The 16,143-nt window shown below is 41.7% G+C and overlaps 1 protein-coding gene across 6 annotated transcripts in view; it reads left to right on the forward strand.

The window, feature by feature from the left end:
- The first annotated feature begins 2,084 nt into the window (after positions 1–2,084).
- Positions 2,085–16,143, forward strand: part of CNTRL (centriolin) — a 94,972-nt gene continuing 80,913 nt past the window's right edge. For 4 of the 6 annotated variants that reach the window (XR_013536267.1, XM_035256069.3, XM_035256078.3 and 1 more), the window contains exons 1-3: positions 2,085–2,246; positions 7,787–7,968; positions 15,427–15,674. Coding sequence is in view for 5 of the 6 variants with exons in the window: in XM_035256069.3 (XP_035111960.3) it covers positions 15,458–15,674 (217 nt within the window). In the remaining variant the exon portion in view is untranslated. Of the gene's footprint in view, positions 2,247–7,786; positions 7,969–11,612; positions 11,750–15,426; positions 15,675–16,143 lie in introns of all 6 variants that reach the window. The other 2 variants (XM_035256055.3, XM_035256064.3) reach the window with 2 other exon arrangements.

Here is a 16,143-nt window from a genome sequence, read left to right on the forward strand (position 1 = left end):
AGCAATCTCATTTACAACAGCTATTTAAAAAACACCTAGGAATAACTTTAAGCATGGATGTGAAAGACTTCTACAAGGCAAACTACAAAACACTGATAAAATAAATTGAAGAGGATACAAACAAATGGAAAAACATCTCACTTTTCATGAGTCAGAATAATCAATATTATTAAAATGACCATACTACCCCAAACAATCTACAGATTATATGCAATTCCTATATTCTTCACAGAAATAGGAAAAAACAATCTAAACATTTGTATGGAATGACAAAAGAACCCAAATGGCCAGAGCAACCCTGAACAAAAAGAACAAAGCCAGAGGCATCACACTAACAGTCTTCAAAATACTACAAATCTGTAGTCACCACCCATAATCCCAGCACTTTGGGAGGCTGAGGTGAGCAGCTAATCTAAGCTCAGGAATACAAGACCAGCCTGGCCAACATGGTGAAACCTCATCTCTATGAAAAGCACAAAAATTAGCTGGACGTCGTGGCATGGGCCTGTGGTCCCAGCTACTCGGGAGGATGAGGCAGGAGAACGGCTTGAACCCAGGATGCGGAGGTTGCAGCGAGCCGAAATTGTGCCACTGCACTTCAGCTTGGAGACAAGTTAGACTCTTCACAAAAAAGAGGGGGAGTGGAATGTAATTTCGGCCAGGTGCGGTGGCTCACGCCTGTAATCCCAGCACTTTGGGAGGCCAAGGTGGGAGGATCACTTGAGGTCAGGAGTTTGAGACCAGCCAGGCCAACATGGTGAAACCCCCATCTCTACTAAAACCAAAAATTAGCCAGGTGTGGTGGTGAGTGCCTGTAATCCCAGCTACTTGGGAGACTGAGGCAGGAGAATCGAAATAAATAATATAAATAAATAAAATAAAAATAAAAGGAGATTATGTTCTTTTTTTTTTTTCTTTAGACAGAGTCTCACTCTGTCGCCCAAGCTGGAGTGCGATGGCAGGGTCTCCGCTCAATGCGACCTCCGCCTCCCAAGTTCAAGTGATTCTCCTGCCTCAGTCTTCCGAGTAGCTGGGACTACAGGCACACACCATCACACTTGGCTAATTCTTCTATTTTTAGTAGAGACGGGGGTTTCACCATGTTGGCCAGGCTGGTCTCGAACTCCAGATCTCGTGAGCTGCCCGCTTCAGCCTCCCAAAGTGCTGGGATTACAGGCGTGAGCCACAGCGCTCCCAGCCTCTCCTTTTAATCTTAAATGGAACTTCTCAAAAATTATGGGTTTCAACTCCAAGGCTTCCTTCTGTGTTGTATAGTTGGGGAGAGGACAGCACCATTCACTTAAATGTCAACAGGAATGACATTTAAGTAAAAGGAAAAGGAAATCAGTATATCAAAGACACATCTGCATCCCCATGTTTATTGCAGTTTATTCCCTGTTGGAAGTCCCCTTTTCCTACTTTCACCTCAATTTCATATTGAGGTGAAGCCATCTCTGGCCGTCCTCAGACTCAGGCCCCGAGGAGCGTGTCCGTGTCTCAAGAGGGTGGCAGCGGCAGCTTTGTCTCAGCGAAGGCCACAGGACTTCTGGCGGCTGCCGCATGAAACCTCGGCTCCCCTTGACTCTGCACCGGTAAAACTTCCACATGCAATGCAATCCGAAGGCTAAGGCGTCGCATCCCGCCGGCCTCCAGCGGCCGGAAGCTTGGCGCGGTGGCTCAAACCTGTAATCCCAGCACTTTGGGAGGCCGAGGCGGGTGGATCACGAGGTCAAGAGATCGAGGCCATCCTGGTCAACTTGGTGAGACCCCCGTCTCTACTAAAAATACAAAAAATTAGCTGGGCACGGTGGCGCGTGCCTGTAATCCCAGCTACTCAGGAGGCTGAGGCAGGAGAATTGCCTGAACCCAGGAGGCGGAGGTTGCGGTGAGCCGAGATCGCGCCATTGCACTCTAGCCTGGGTAACAAGAGTGAAACTCCGTCTCAAAAAAAAAAAAAGAAGACTCCCGGTGCCTTAGCGCGCACGCTGCAAAAGCGGCGGGAAACGCCTCCGGGCCCCACCCAACTGCCCCGGAGAGGGGCGTGGCTGAGCCAGGCCCCACCCCCAAGCGCGCGGGCCCTCGGCAACCGGCACAACACAACAAAATGGCCGCCGCGCCTCTGGGCGCCTGAGGGAAGAGCCCGCACGTCTCTCGCTCGGCCTCAGCCCACAGGACTGCTCGGCTCGGCTCCCAGGCGGTGAGCGTCAGACCTGGTAGAGTCCCTTCCCTGACGTCCGGCCTGAGCGGTGAGCGGCAAAGGCGGGAAGGCCCGAACCGGGCGTGGGGTGGGACGGCTTGGGACGGATTTGGGGCGGGGGCGCGTGTTTGGGAATTGGGATTGGACAGGAAGGAGGGGAGGGTCCGGAACGGGAGTAGGGCGGTGGATAAAGGAGGGAGGTTTGGATCGGAAGAGGTGGAGACGGCGGGGGCGATTGGGGATGCGGAACCAGAGCGTGGGGAGGTGTAGAAATTAGGGTGCGGCGCCCAGAAGGTGATGGGCCCTGCCACCTGAGCTGAAGGGACGGCTGGGAGTTGCCAGCTGTCTGTGGTGAGCGAGCGGGAGAAAGGACAGTTTGGGCGTCCTGATGGGTTGTCATGGTATCGGACGGAGTACAGTGCGTGGAGAAAGAAGAGTGGATATGGGGACGAAATGCTAAAAGGAGGGGAAGAGCAAACACTTCCGTTATATTCGTTAAGGGGTTAGTGAATTTTGAAGGCAGACAAACTTGGGTTCAAGCCTCAGCTCTGCCACCGTGTGTAACTTAACCGGGTCTGTGACTAACCCTGGGTGTGTGTCTCAGCCTTCCCGAGCATGTTTCTTCATTTGTCAGAATAATTGCTAGTCACTTTTGGGTGTTCACTATGTGTCAGATCCAGTTTTAAGTACTTGGCACGTATTAACTTACTTAGAATTTAAAATAACTGGTATGAGGTTCTCCCCATTTAAAAAGTGATAGCACTGAGGACCAGAGAGGTTAAGTAATTTGCTTAAGGTCACACAGTAAGTAGAATCAGAATTTGAACTCAGGCTGTTTAGTTCCAAAATCCAAGCTTCTGATTGTTCAGATACCTTGCCACTTGTAAATGAGGTTAATAATTCTAATCCTATACAGCTAAATCTTTGAGGATTTAAATTTGGTATTGTCTAGAGTATTTGGCACAGTCCTTCAGTCAATGAATATTTATTGTCTATAGAACAACAGACAAAACCTCTGCTCTCTTGTAGCTTATAGTCTAGAAGGAGAAACAGGCAACAATCAAGTACTTTCACACATAATTAATTCTGTTATAAAATGCCATGAAGGAGACTGCTTGGTGTAGAGACCATGGGTAATAGGGAGATATAATCTTGTGCATCTTGCATAAAGAAGCCCTGCCCTTCTCAGCTCTGTATGCTTAGAGCCTAGCAACGGTCTTCCTACATAAAAGTTGCTCAATAAAATTGAATAACTAAATAATTAAAGGAAAGGGATGAGAAGCTTGAGTTTTAGGTTATCTGAGTAGAAAGAGATGGGAGAGGGGGTTTCAGGCTGTTAATAGGATAGAGAAGGACACAGCGGCTAGGGTATTAGGATGGAAGGGCAGATAGGCAGGCAGTTGGGTTGGGATGAAGAGGAATGGGTGGAGGTTTGAGTATTTTGTTTGGGGAGGGGAGTACTTGGAGGTCAGAGTATTGGAATGCATTACGATGTCAGGGTATTTTCTGGGTTAAAGAGAGATGAGCAGCTTGGGAAGCCTGGATGGATAGAGAAATGTTGAGTCTGGGCACAGGAAAGAACCACAGAGAAATGGGGGAGACTATTACTGTGTTAGGGAACTGGGATAGAATTTGTGGGAAAATTGTCAATCAGGATGGGATAAAGAAGAATGGGAGGCAGAGGTGGGCAGCACAGAAAGGAAAGAAAAATGGCTGGAGACTTGGCAGAGGAATAGGAATCAGGAGATTTGAAAGGAAGAGAAGGTTAAGGAGTAAAAGTGTCTAAGTAGGTCAGAGGGTGTGGGATGAAGTAAGTAGACTTGGTGGGAAAGTACTGAAATCCAATTAAAGGGCTAAGGAGAGGGATATGGGGGTTAAGAAATGGGGATGGGGCCAGACACGGTGGCTCACCCCTGTAATCCCAACACTTTGGGAGGACCAGGTGGGCAGATCACCTGAGATCGGGAGTTCAAGACCAGCCTGACCAGCATGGAGAAACCTTGTCTCTACTAAAAATACAAAATTAGCCAGGCATGGTGGTGCATGACTGTAATCCTAGCTACTCCAGAGGCTGAGGCAGGAGAATTGCTTGGAATTGAACCTGGGAGGTGGAGGTTGTGGTGAGCTGAGATCACGCCATCGTATCCAGACTGGGCAACAAGAGTGAAACTGTCACACACACACACACACACACCAAAAAAAAAAAAAAAAAAAGGAAAAGAAAAGAAAGAAAGAAATGGGGATGGGTATTTGCATATTAGGGGGTCTGTAGAGAGACAGAAGTAGGTCTGCCTTATTTGGAGATCAGAGAAGATGGGAAGTTAGGAAGGTTAGGAAAGCCTGGATAGAGGTGGAGTTTGCAGTCTCTACTAAGCCGTGATGGACTGAATTGTTAGATCAGAGCAAGTATCTGGGTTTATAGGTGGTAGGATGGGTAGTGTTTTGTTGCCTGGTCATAGGATTCTGATTATCACATCATTCCAATGGCTTTCACTTGCTTTACAGACCACCTTTAAAATATAACTGCAGCTTTGGACTTTATTTCCTTTTTTTCTCTTTATCCTGCTCCTTCACTCACCCAAGCCTCCCTCTCAGCTGTCTTCATTTTCCATTGCTTGCTTGGTTTTTGTTCATGTTATTGCAAACAACATCCTAAGGGTCAAACTACATCCTCATCTCTCCCTTAAAATTATAATTCAGCATTTACCACCTCCAGGCAGTAGCCTGTGAAATAATGCCAGCCATTCTCAAACACTGTAAATCCCTAAGCCCACTTCACTGAGTTAGCTGTTCTCTGAGACTGATTACATATATGTTGTTTCAGTGTCCAGGCTTTTACAGAAGCTGTGGCAAGCAAGGGTTTAAGTCTATGAATCAGTAAGCCTGACTTTTACTAATCAGAAGTAATAAAGGACCTGACGATAGTCTGGTGAGACCTAAGGGGTCTTGGTCATTAGGATGTAAAAACTGTAGGCTGGACACAGTGGCTCACACCTATAATCCCAGCACTTTGGGAGGCTGAGGCAGGAAGATCAGTTGAGACCAGGAGTTCAAGACCAGCCTTGGAAATATAGTGAGACCCCATTTCTACAAAAAATAAAAGATAAGCTGAACATGGTTGTATGTACCTGTAGTCCCAGCTACTCAGGAGGCTGAGGTAGAAGGATCAGTTGAGCTCAGGAAGGAAAGGTTGCAGTGAACCATGAGCATGCCACTACACTCCAGCCTGGGCGACAGAGAAAGACCTTGTCTCAGAAGAAAAACAAGATGAAATAAAAAACCCAACTACATGCTCTACATACTGTAATATATGTTGTCTGTTAATCCATTTAATTAGGAATGAGATTTTACCTAAGCACATGCCTCTTAGCTTTTCTCAAGTTTCAGAGTATTAAGCTTATTTAGCAGAAGAATACCAGTGTAGTTTAGCAACATCAATAGTATATTACAGAGGGCTGGATGCAGTAGCTGTAATCCCAGCACTTTGGGAGGCTGAGGTGGTGGATCACCTGAGGTCAAGAGTTTGAGACCAGTTTGGCCAACATGGTAAAACCTCATCTCTACTAAAAATACAAAAATTAGCTGGATGTGGTGGCATGCGCCTGCAATCCCAGCTACTTGGGAGGCTGAGGTGGGAGAATCACTTGAACCTGGGAGGCAGAGGTTACAATGAGCTTAGGTCATGCCACCATATTCCATCCTGGGCAACAGAGTGAGACTCTGTCTCAAAAAAAGAAAAAAATAGTATTACTGAGACATAGATTAAACAAATTCAATTTCTCCCCCTATACTCTTACAACATGATTCTGTAGGGTTTTCCCCCATACAGTAAGCAAGCAGTCAGTTCTGCAGTGGTGGGCACCACAGGCTTGTCCTCTAGTTCAGTTCAATTCTGACCCTGTCTGCTTGGAGATAGTGTCACATCCCTCAGGTTGAAGGCTGTCTCACAAGACTGCACCCAAGTTCTGATGCCAACTGTAAGCCTCAGATAGTTACCTATGCTTCTGACTGATCAGCTATAAATCAGAGTTCCCATAACTCCCTCCTTGGGTTTGATTAATTTGCTAGAGCAGCTCACAGAACTCAGGGAGCACTTATTTACATTTGCTCGTTTGTTATAAAAGATATTACAAAGGATGTAGATGAAAAGATGCATAGCATAAGGAAGGTGGAAAGAGGTATAGAGCTTCCATGCCCTCTTTGGGTGGATTCTCCTCCAGGATCCTTCCTGTGTCCAGCTATCTGGATGCTTCCTGAACTCAGTCTTTTAAATTTTTTTGGAGGCTTCATTACGTAGGCCTGATTGGTTACACCATTGGCCATTGGTGATCAACTCAACCTTTGGCCTTCCCCTCCTTTCTAGTGACCAGCCGTGATCCTGAAGCTGCCTAGAGGTGGCTAGCCATCAGTCAACTCACTAAAATACAAAAAGAAACTTATGACAGGAAAAGGGACTAAGACTAAGTATGTATTTCATAATATTAAAATTACTGAAAGACTTGTTTTCCATTGCAAAATTGTGTTATAAGACACAAAAATTGTTTACCGCACTTGAAATTTGGACCAAAAGCCTTGTGGAAATGGCATAAATAGCAGTTACATGACTTGGGGGAGTTTTTCTGATCCATATGTATAGTTTAATATGAGAAAATGAAGGAAAAAGTATAGATACATTTAAGTTCATAGTTTAAAGTACAGGTTGGAGGCCAGGTGTGGTAGCTCATGCCTGTAATCCTAGCACTTTGAGAGGTAGGGGTGGGAAGATTGCTTGAGCTCGGGAGTTTGAGATCAGCTTGGGCAACATAAACCCTGTCTCTAAAAAAAAATAAAAATAAAGTACAGATTGATTATTTCTTATCCAAAATGCTTGCTACCCAAAGTGTTTTAGATTTTGGATTTTTTTTCAGATTTTGGGATATTTGCATTATGCTTATTCATATTTTTATATTTATATTTAAATATTTCAGATTTGGGGGGGCTTAACCTGTGGTGAATGAGGCTATATTGTAATGTATGGGAAATAATAATTAACTATTTAAAAAAAAAAAGTGACAGGTTTTTATTCTTTTCAAACTAGTCACCTGGAAAGGTCAGATCATGATATCAGAGATCCTATCTTTGTATAAAATTTTCTGGGTTTCCTTCAGGATTTTTTTTTTTTTTTTTTTTGAGATAGAGTCTCGCTTTGTTGCCCAGGCTGGAGTGCAGTGGAATGATCTTGGCTCACTGCAACCTCTGCCTGCCCAGTTCAAGCGATTTTTGTGCCTCAGCCTCCCAAGTAGCTGGTATTATAGGCACCTGCCACCTATGGCATCATGCTGGGCCATAGAGAACAAAGCAGACATAATCTAGACTCCAGAAACTTCAGTTAGTTATATATGACATGGTCATGAAAAACATGGGTTTTGAATTAGATCAGGATTCAAGTTTTAGCTAAATCAATTAGTTAAGGAACTTTGGACAGATTATTTAAGGTCTGTAAAATGGGAAATAACACCTATCTCATAGAGTTGTTGTATTCAACTCTTTGAATGTGATGATACACATAAAGAGCTTATCACAACATATGTTTGTCTGTTTGTTTTTTAGAGACAGGACTCCCTATGTTGCCCAGACTGAAGTGCAGTGGCCAGTCGCAACCTCGATCATAGTGCATTGCAGCCTGGAGCTCCTAGGATCAAGTGATCTTCCTGCTTCATCCTCTGGAGTAAATAGGACTACAGGTCCTATACACACCGTGCCTGATGAAATATCACAATATTTGATACATGGTAAGCCCTCAGTAAATGTTAGCCACTAGTATGATATTCTTTAGAATTAACTTCATCATCCTTTCATAAAATATTACATTTTTGGAGGTAGACAGAATTCATATGTAGACAAGTTTACTGAGTAAGATTAGTGATCAAAATAAAAACGAAGTGTACTTGAAGTGATGGGCCTGATTTTCTTGTGAGACTTACAAATTAGTTTGAAAGCAGAATCCAAAGAGGAATTCCAAAACTCGAATATATTAATAGATTATATTAGTGTAATTGCTCCTTTATATACTTTATAAGCTCTGTTGGGACAAAAAGGTAGTGATTCCTTTCCTTCCCATCATCATTAACAAAGACAGGTTAACATGAGAAAATTATTTGATCAAAGCATTATGTGTCATGGGAGCCCTCAGAATGAAGACCCAAAAATGCAGGAAAAATTATCCATTTTTTATGCTTAGGATCAATGAGGTATGGATAGCTGTATAGAAATAGGATTGGACAAAATGGGTATGATCTAATGCTAATAGACTGAGTGAGGAAACTCAGCAAGGCCTGCCTCTCCAGATTTTTCTTGGCTTCTCTATGCAGCATTCCTTCCTCCTGGGTATTGGGTAGGGACCCTATGGAATAACGGTCTTAATGCCTTTATGGCTAGCTGTTACACGGAAAGCTAGGCGTTCGAGGGAAGTTTCTTTATAATCGCAGCCTATATGATACCCATGTGCTTGTGAAGGTGTATTATCTGTTAATAGAGATAGGAAAAACTCAAAATGTTTTTCCTACTGTCATACCACACGGTACAATACTTCTGACACCAGATGTGTAAGGGTTGTTGCCTCATCCACCAAATAATTTTTCAGTGGATACTAGCTATGTGTCCTTTTACTCAGTTCAATTCTGACACTGTCTGCCTGGAGATAGCATCAGGTCCCACAGGTTAAGGACTCAGTCCCACAAGAATGCCACTAACTTTAAAAGCCCATCACAAGTAGTAGATTGCCACTTATACTTCTGACCAGCGAGCTATAAATTGGAGCTCCCACTATCCCCTCCTTGGGTTCAATTAATTTGCTTGAGTGGCTCACAGAACTCAGGGGCATACTACTTATATTTTTCCATTTATCATAAAGGATATTGCAAAATATATAAACAGCCAGAGGAAGAGTTGCATAGGTCAAGGTATGTGGAAAGGAGTATGAAGTTTTCATGCTCTTTCCAGCATGCCATCCTCCAGACACCTCCATATGTTCAGCTATCTGGAAGTTCTCTGGACCCTGTCCTTTTGGGTTTTTATGGAGGCTTAATTATGAAGGCATGATCGATCACATCACTGGCTACTGGTTAACAAATCAATTTTAGCTCCTCTTCCCTCCTTAAAGGTTGTGGAGTTGGGCTTAAAGTCCTAACCCTCTAAACATGCCTTAGTCTTTCTGGTGACTGGCCCTCATCCCAAAGCTATCTAGGTGTCACCAGTCATCTTATTAGTATACAAAAGACACTCTTATCACTGTGGAGATTCCAAAGATTTTAAGAGCTATGTGATAGGAAACAGGAGGAAGATCAAATATATAGGTTAAAAGAAAAACTATCAACAAATTAAATTTAGCAGTTTCATTGAACAAAGAACAGTTCACAAATTGGGCAGCCTTCAGAACCAGAAGAGACAGAAAGATTCATTCTGCAATGCAGGCAGGCAGTATTTATGGATAGAAAAGGAAAGTGAGGTACAGAAACAACTTGATTGGCTATAGCTTCTCTTTACCTTATTTGAACATGGTGTGATCACTTGACTGCCAACTGACTGCTCAGCTGCTGTGATTGGCTGAGACTCAGCTATTTGTTACAAAAACCTAAGTTAGGCTTTCAGTTAGTTTGCCTTCTAATTTAGGTTGCAGTTCATTATGTAGACTTAAAGTACAAAGGCACCTTCAGGCAAAATTCAGTTTAATTTAAAATACAGTCAGGTGTCCCTTAATGACAGAATTTGCTCTGCAGAATGCATTGTTAGACAATTTCATCATTGTGCAAACATCATAGAGTGTACCTACACAAACCTAGGTGGTATGAGGTAAGCCTGTTGCTCCTAGGCTACAAACCTGTACAGCATGTTACTGTTCTGAATACTTTAGGCAGTTGTAGCACAATAGTAAGTATTTTTGCATCTAAACATAAAAAATATACAATAAAATGTTCTAAAATGTAAAAAAAAGGTATACTTATATAGAGCACTTACCACATGAATGGAGCTTGTAGGACTGGAAGTTTCCGTTCTAATTAGTGGGCGAGTGAATGTGAAGGTGTAGGACATTACTGTACACTACTGTAGACTTTATAACACTGTACCTTTAGGCTACACTAAGTTTAGTAAACATTTTTTCTTTCTTCAGTAGTAAATTAGCCTTAGCTTGCTGTAATGTTTTTACTTTATAAACTTTAAACTTCTAAAAACTTTTTGACTCTTTTGTAATAACACTTAGCTTAAAACATAAACACATTGTATAGTTATATAAAATTAATTTCTTTATAACCTTATTCTATAAGCTTTTTTCTATTTTAAAAACATTTTTACTTTTTAAAGGTTTTGTTAAAAACTAAGACACAAACACACACATTAGCCTAGGCCTGTATGGGTCAGGATCATCAGTATCACTGCCTTTCGTATCTTGCTCCACTGGAAGGGCTTCAAGGGCAGTAACATGCATGGAGCTATCATCTCCTATGATAACAATGTTATGTTCTGGAGTAGCTCCTAAAAGACCAACATGCCTAAGGCTGTTTTATGTTAACTTTTTTTAAAAAAAAATAAATAGAAGGAGTGCACTCTAACAATAAAAAGTATAGTATAGTAAATATATAAGCCAGTAACATGGCCATTTATTACTAAGTACTATGTACTCTGCATAACTGTATGTGCCAAACTTGTGTACACCTTATAGCACAGTAGGTTTGTTTACACCAGTATCACTACAAATATACAAGTAATGTGCAGCACTATGACATTATGACTGATGTTACTAAGCGAAAGGAATTTTTCAGCTTTATTGTAATCTTATGGGACCACTGTCATGTGTGTGGTCTATTGTTGACCCAAACATTGTTATGTGATGCATGACTATGTATTTCACAGTATCACATATATGAAGATGTTTACACATCATTCCACTATCCCTTTCTATTACCAATTCATATAGCATTAAGACTTGAGCTACTTTAAATCCTTGGATTAAAAACTGCTTTAACCTAATATCTTATTTCATTAAGTTTTTTTCTAAAAAAAATAATTTCCGTTTTCACATTTCAGCAGTGACATTTCACATTTCAGCAGGGAAATTAAGGTACTGAGTAAAGATAGCATCATTGTTAATTTTGCCTTGCTCAAGATCTATATGTCTTATAAGATTTTGTGTCCAAAAGTTTGTCAAATTTATAATTTATATACTGTTTTTAGACTAAATATACTTATAAGAACAACTGTGTATCATGAAAATCTTTTTTGCATACACCTAACCTTGCAAATTTAAGACTGTTGATGTTGAGGACTAGTATTGCTCATATAGACATCTTTTTGTTGAGATACTAAATAGTACTTTTTACATTTTATGTTCTTTATGACTAATTCATTCAATAAATGTTAATTCTTTACCATTTGCTAGGCTGTGTTCTAGGCCTAGGACAGAGAATGTGCCATACGCACACTGTAGGCACAGCACACTATAGGCCTAGAACAGAAGAGGATGTCATTTTTAAGGACTAATCAAGTTGCAGTGTTAAACCATTCTGAGCCTTAAAGGTAGTGAACTTTACCTTTCTTTCATATAAGAAAAGAAATATTTTTATATGAAAACATTTAAAGGAATTGACCAAGGTCTCTTTCATTAACAAATGCTTTAATTCCTTCTGGAAGACCTATACTTCAATAAAATTGATTTTGTAGGTAAGAATAGTAGACACTGAAGTTTGAAGTGATCAGATGTTTTTCATATAGCATGAGACAAATATGAATGAATTTCAGAAACATATTATTTAACAAAAATGGCAGATATAAAAGACACTTTATGGTTTCATTTCTCTAAAATTAAAAAATATTTCAAAAATCTCCGGTGTTGGAAGTCAGGATAGTGATTACCCATGTGTGGGAGTTAGTGACTGGAAGCAGATGTAAGTGGACTTCTGGGATTCTGGAAATATTCTGTTTCTTTACCTTGATGCTGATTCCATAGTTTGTATTCATTGTATAGAAATTAATGAAGCTATGTACACTTATGATTTATGTACTTTATGTGTGATACATTGCAATAAAAAATATGCCTACAGAGAGAGCACATGTATGCAAGAGCACACTGTTGAAAGTATTGTTTTTAAACAGACTAAATTCTAGTTGTAAGATGTTAGATATATTCATGACCTATACCATGGAGCTGCTGGGAATTCAGAGATTATTCCTCCAGTTGTGAATGTTACATTCTGGGCAAGCAAAAGATATATAGTATAGTAAGTTCTCTAGTAGAGGTATATTCAGTGTGATAAACAGGGAGGATTCACTCTATCTGAAGAAAGTAGATTTCTGGAAAGTCTTCACAAAGTGACATTTTAATTGGTTGAGAGAAAGAAGAGGATGTTTAAATCCCTTTAAGAAATTCCCTTTACTTAAAGGGAATTTCATGAGCAAAAACTCATAATGTGCTCAAGTGATGACAAAAAGATGATTTAGAATAACGGTATGTAGTGGTGAGGCCAGAAAGTTGGGGCCAGACTGTGATGAGTCCTACGTGTGTGCATGGTGCCAAAATGTTTAGACTTATAGGCATTGGGAACCATTACATTTCTTTTGTTTTTATTATATAAGTGGGTCAAAGGTAGAGTATGGATTGAGGGTAAAGCAAAGGAGAATTGGAAGGAAGTTGGTTCAGAGAGTATCTTAATAGTCTAAGCAAGAGAGATAAATGTTGGACGTAGGGCAGTAGCTGTGAAGATGGATAGAGATGAATTTCAAAATATTTCAGAGATAGAATCAATATTGGTGGATGATGGAGAGGGATGACCGGAAGATAACTCCATTTGTTCATTTATTCAACAAATATGTATTGAGTTCCTGCTAGGTAGCAGGCACTATGCTAGACTGGGGAGACACTGAAAACAAAACAGGCTCTTGTGGAGCATATAGTTCCGAATGGAGCAAAATGACATAAATGTGCAATTTCAAACTGATTATTTGAGGAAAAAATGCAAATTCATTGAGAGTATAGAGCTGGGGACTTCACTTCATCTGCCCTACACTGGAGACTTTCCTGAGAAGCAACAGTTGAGCTGATCTCTGAAGGAAGACTAAGAATTAACATGGTAAAAAGAATGGGATCAAGCATTTGAGGCAGAAAGAATTATGTGCCGTAGCCAGTGTGACTGGAGCCCACAGAGAGAACGAATGACAGGTGAATCTAGAGCGACAGGGCCATATCAAGGGGGACCACCTTGTAGGTCATGGTAAAGATTTCCTTCATTATAGACTGCTGGATTTACATTTTTTTTTTTTTTTTCTGAGATGGAATCTCACTCTGTTGCCCAGGCTGGAGTGTAGTGGCACAATCTCAGCTTACTGCACCCTCTGCCTCCCGGGTTCAAGAGATTCTCTTGCCTCAGCTTCCTCCCCTCAACCCCAAGTAGCTGGGATTACCAGCATGTGCCACCACCCCCAGCTAATTTTTGTACTTTTAGTAGAGACGAGGTTTCACCATGTTGGGCAGCCTGGTCTCGAACTTCTGACCTCAGACGATCCGTCTGCCGCAGACTCCCGAAGTGGTGGGATTACAGGCATGAGCCACAATGCGTGGCCTGGTTTTACTTTTTAAGAGATCACTCTGACTATCTGACTGCAATGTAAGGATGGAAGAGTAAGGCAAGAGAGCTTGTAGACAGATCAGTTAGAAGGTGTTACAGTAGTTTGCTGAGGTCTTGGATTAGAGTCCATAAGAGTGAAAATGTAAAGAAGCAGACTAATTTGAGAGATATTTGGGAGTAAGAATTAACAGGATTTAGCGATTGACTGAGTATGGGACAAGGGAAGTGTCAAGAATGACTCCCAGGTTTTTGGCTTATTCCAGTGAATAGTGTTTACTAGTTAGGGAACACTGGAAGAGGAACAGGAGAGTGAGAGGAGGAATGGGGTAAATAATAAATTCAATCTGGACTGAGTTTAGGATGCCAATGAGATACCACGTAGGCAATTAGAAATAGGAGTCTGGAGCTCAGAGAAAGGTTGGATTGAAGATATAAATATTGGCCAGGCACGATGGCTCACGCCTGTAATCCCAGGCTGAGGCAGGCATATCACCTGAGGTCGGGAGTTTGAGACCCGCTGACCAACATGGAGAACCCCCCGCCCGGCCCCCGTCTCTACTAAAAATACAAAATTACCTGGCCATGGTGGAGCATGCCTGTATTTCCAGCTACTTGGTAGGCTGAGGCAGGAGAATTGCTTGAACGTGGGAAGTGGAAGTTGCAGTGAGCCAAGATCACACTGTTGCATTCCAGCCTGGGCAACAAGAGTAAAACTCTGTCTCAAAAAAAAAAAAAAAATATATATATATATATAGGCCCAGTGTGATGGCCCACACCTGTAATCCCAGCACTTTGGGAGGCTGAGGTGGGTGGATCACCTGAGGTCAGCAGTTCTAGATCAGCCGGCCAACTGTGGTGAAACCCTGTCTCTACTAAAAATACAAAAATTAGCTGGGCATGGTGGTGGGTACTTGTAATCCCAGCTACTCAGGAGACTGAGGCAGGAGAATAGCTTGAACCCGGGAGGCGGAGGTTGCAGTGAGTTGAGATCATGCCACTGCACTCTAGCCTGGGCAACAGGAGCGAGATTCTGTCTCTAAATAAATATCAGTTAACACATGGCATTGGGAACCATGAGTGTGCATTAATTTGTTGAAGATAAGATTAGAGAGAGATTAGAAGGGAGCATTGAGGAGCTCTGAGGTTTAAGTTACACTGCAAGGAGGAACAGAAGCCAGCAGAGGAGTTCATGGAGTAGCCAGGGAGGCAGGAAAATACCAGGAGAGTGTGGTGTCCCAGAAACTGAAGGAGGAGACTTTGAGGAAGGAGAGAGTGCTCATCAGTATTAAATACTGCTTGTTGCCAAATATTCCAGCTTCTTGCATTCTAGGACCCCCTTGTGTGAGTAAAAGGGGCCTTGTGACTAGTTTGGTTCAATTAACTGAGAACAGGAATGACAACACTTTCAACTGGAGCATGTGTCAATACTAGACCCTCTGGAGATCTCTTTTCTCTCTGGCAAGGCCCTCAGTGATGTTTGAAATAGTGTCTGTTCCATCACGTTGGAGTAGTATGGGTCCTAGCATGTATAGCCTCTGAGCTTGTAACTTAATAGTCCTGAAGGTTCTAGAAATAATAGTTTTGATAGCTCTTAAAAATTAATCTTGTTGAATATACTGAAAACTCTTACAGGTTTTGATGAACACCTGACTTTATTCTTGCAATGAAGAAAGGTCCTCAACAAAAAATAATCTCCAAAGCAAAGATGCCATCCTCACCTCACTCTCCTGTTCCATCGTCTATGTCCAATATGAGATCTAGATCACTTTCACCTTTGATTGGATCAGAGACTCCACCTTTTCATTCTGGAGGACAGTGGTGTGAACAAGTTGAGATTGCAGATGAAACCAATATGCTTTTGGACTACCAAGACCATAAAGGTATCACTTTTTAATCTAAGAATTGGTCTGCCCACATACTTTAAGTAGAGATGGAAAATTTTGAGCTTACATTCTGGTACTAATTTGATCTGTTGTTTTTATTAACAGAAATTTTTTAAGGACAGTGGGAGGACTGAGGCTTCTGGATGAGGGTAAAGATGTCAGTGGATTCAAAGAGGGAGTTTCTAGAAAGAGGAAACTTAGTTTCCATACTTGGCCTATGCCAATCTTCATAAAAGCAAACTGCTTATTTGTGAACGGACTGATTTCCACTATGGGACATGCATGTATGTTCCACCAGTGTTTTATTTTTTTCTTAAAAGCATTTTGTTAGTCTAGAAATCTGTTCTCAAAAGTGCATTGTTGCCGGCCGCGGTGGCCCATGTTTGGAATCCCAGCACTTTGGGAGGCAGAGGCAGCAGATCACCTGAGGTCGGAAGTTCGAGACCAGCCTGACTGACATGGAGAA

This window comes from Callithrix jacchus, chromosome 1 (assembly GCF_049354715.1).
Source record: "Callithrix jacchus isolate 240 chromosome 1, calJac240_pri, whole genome shotgun sequence".
Lineage (NCBI taxonomy): Eukaryota > Metazoa > Chordata > Mammalia > Primates > Cebidae > Callithrix > Callithrix jacchus.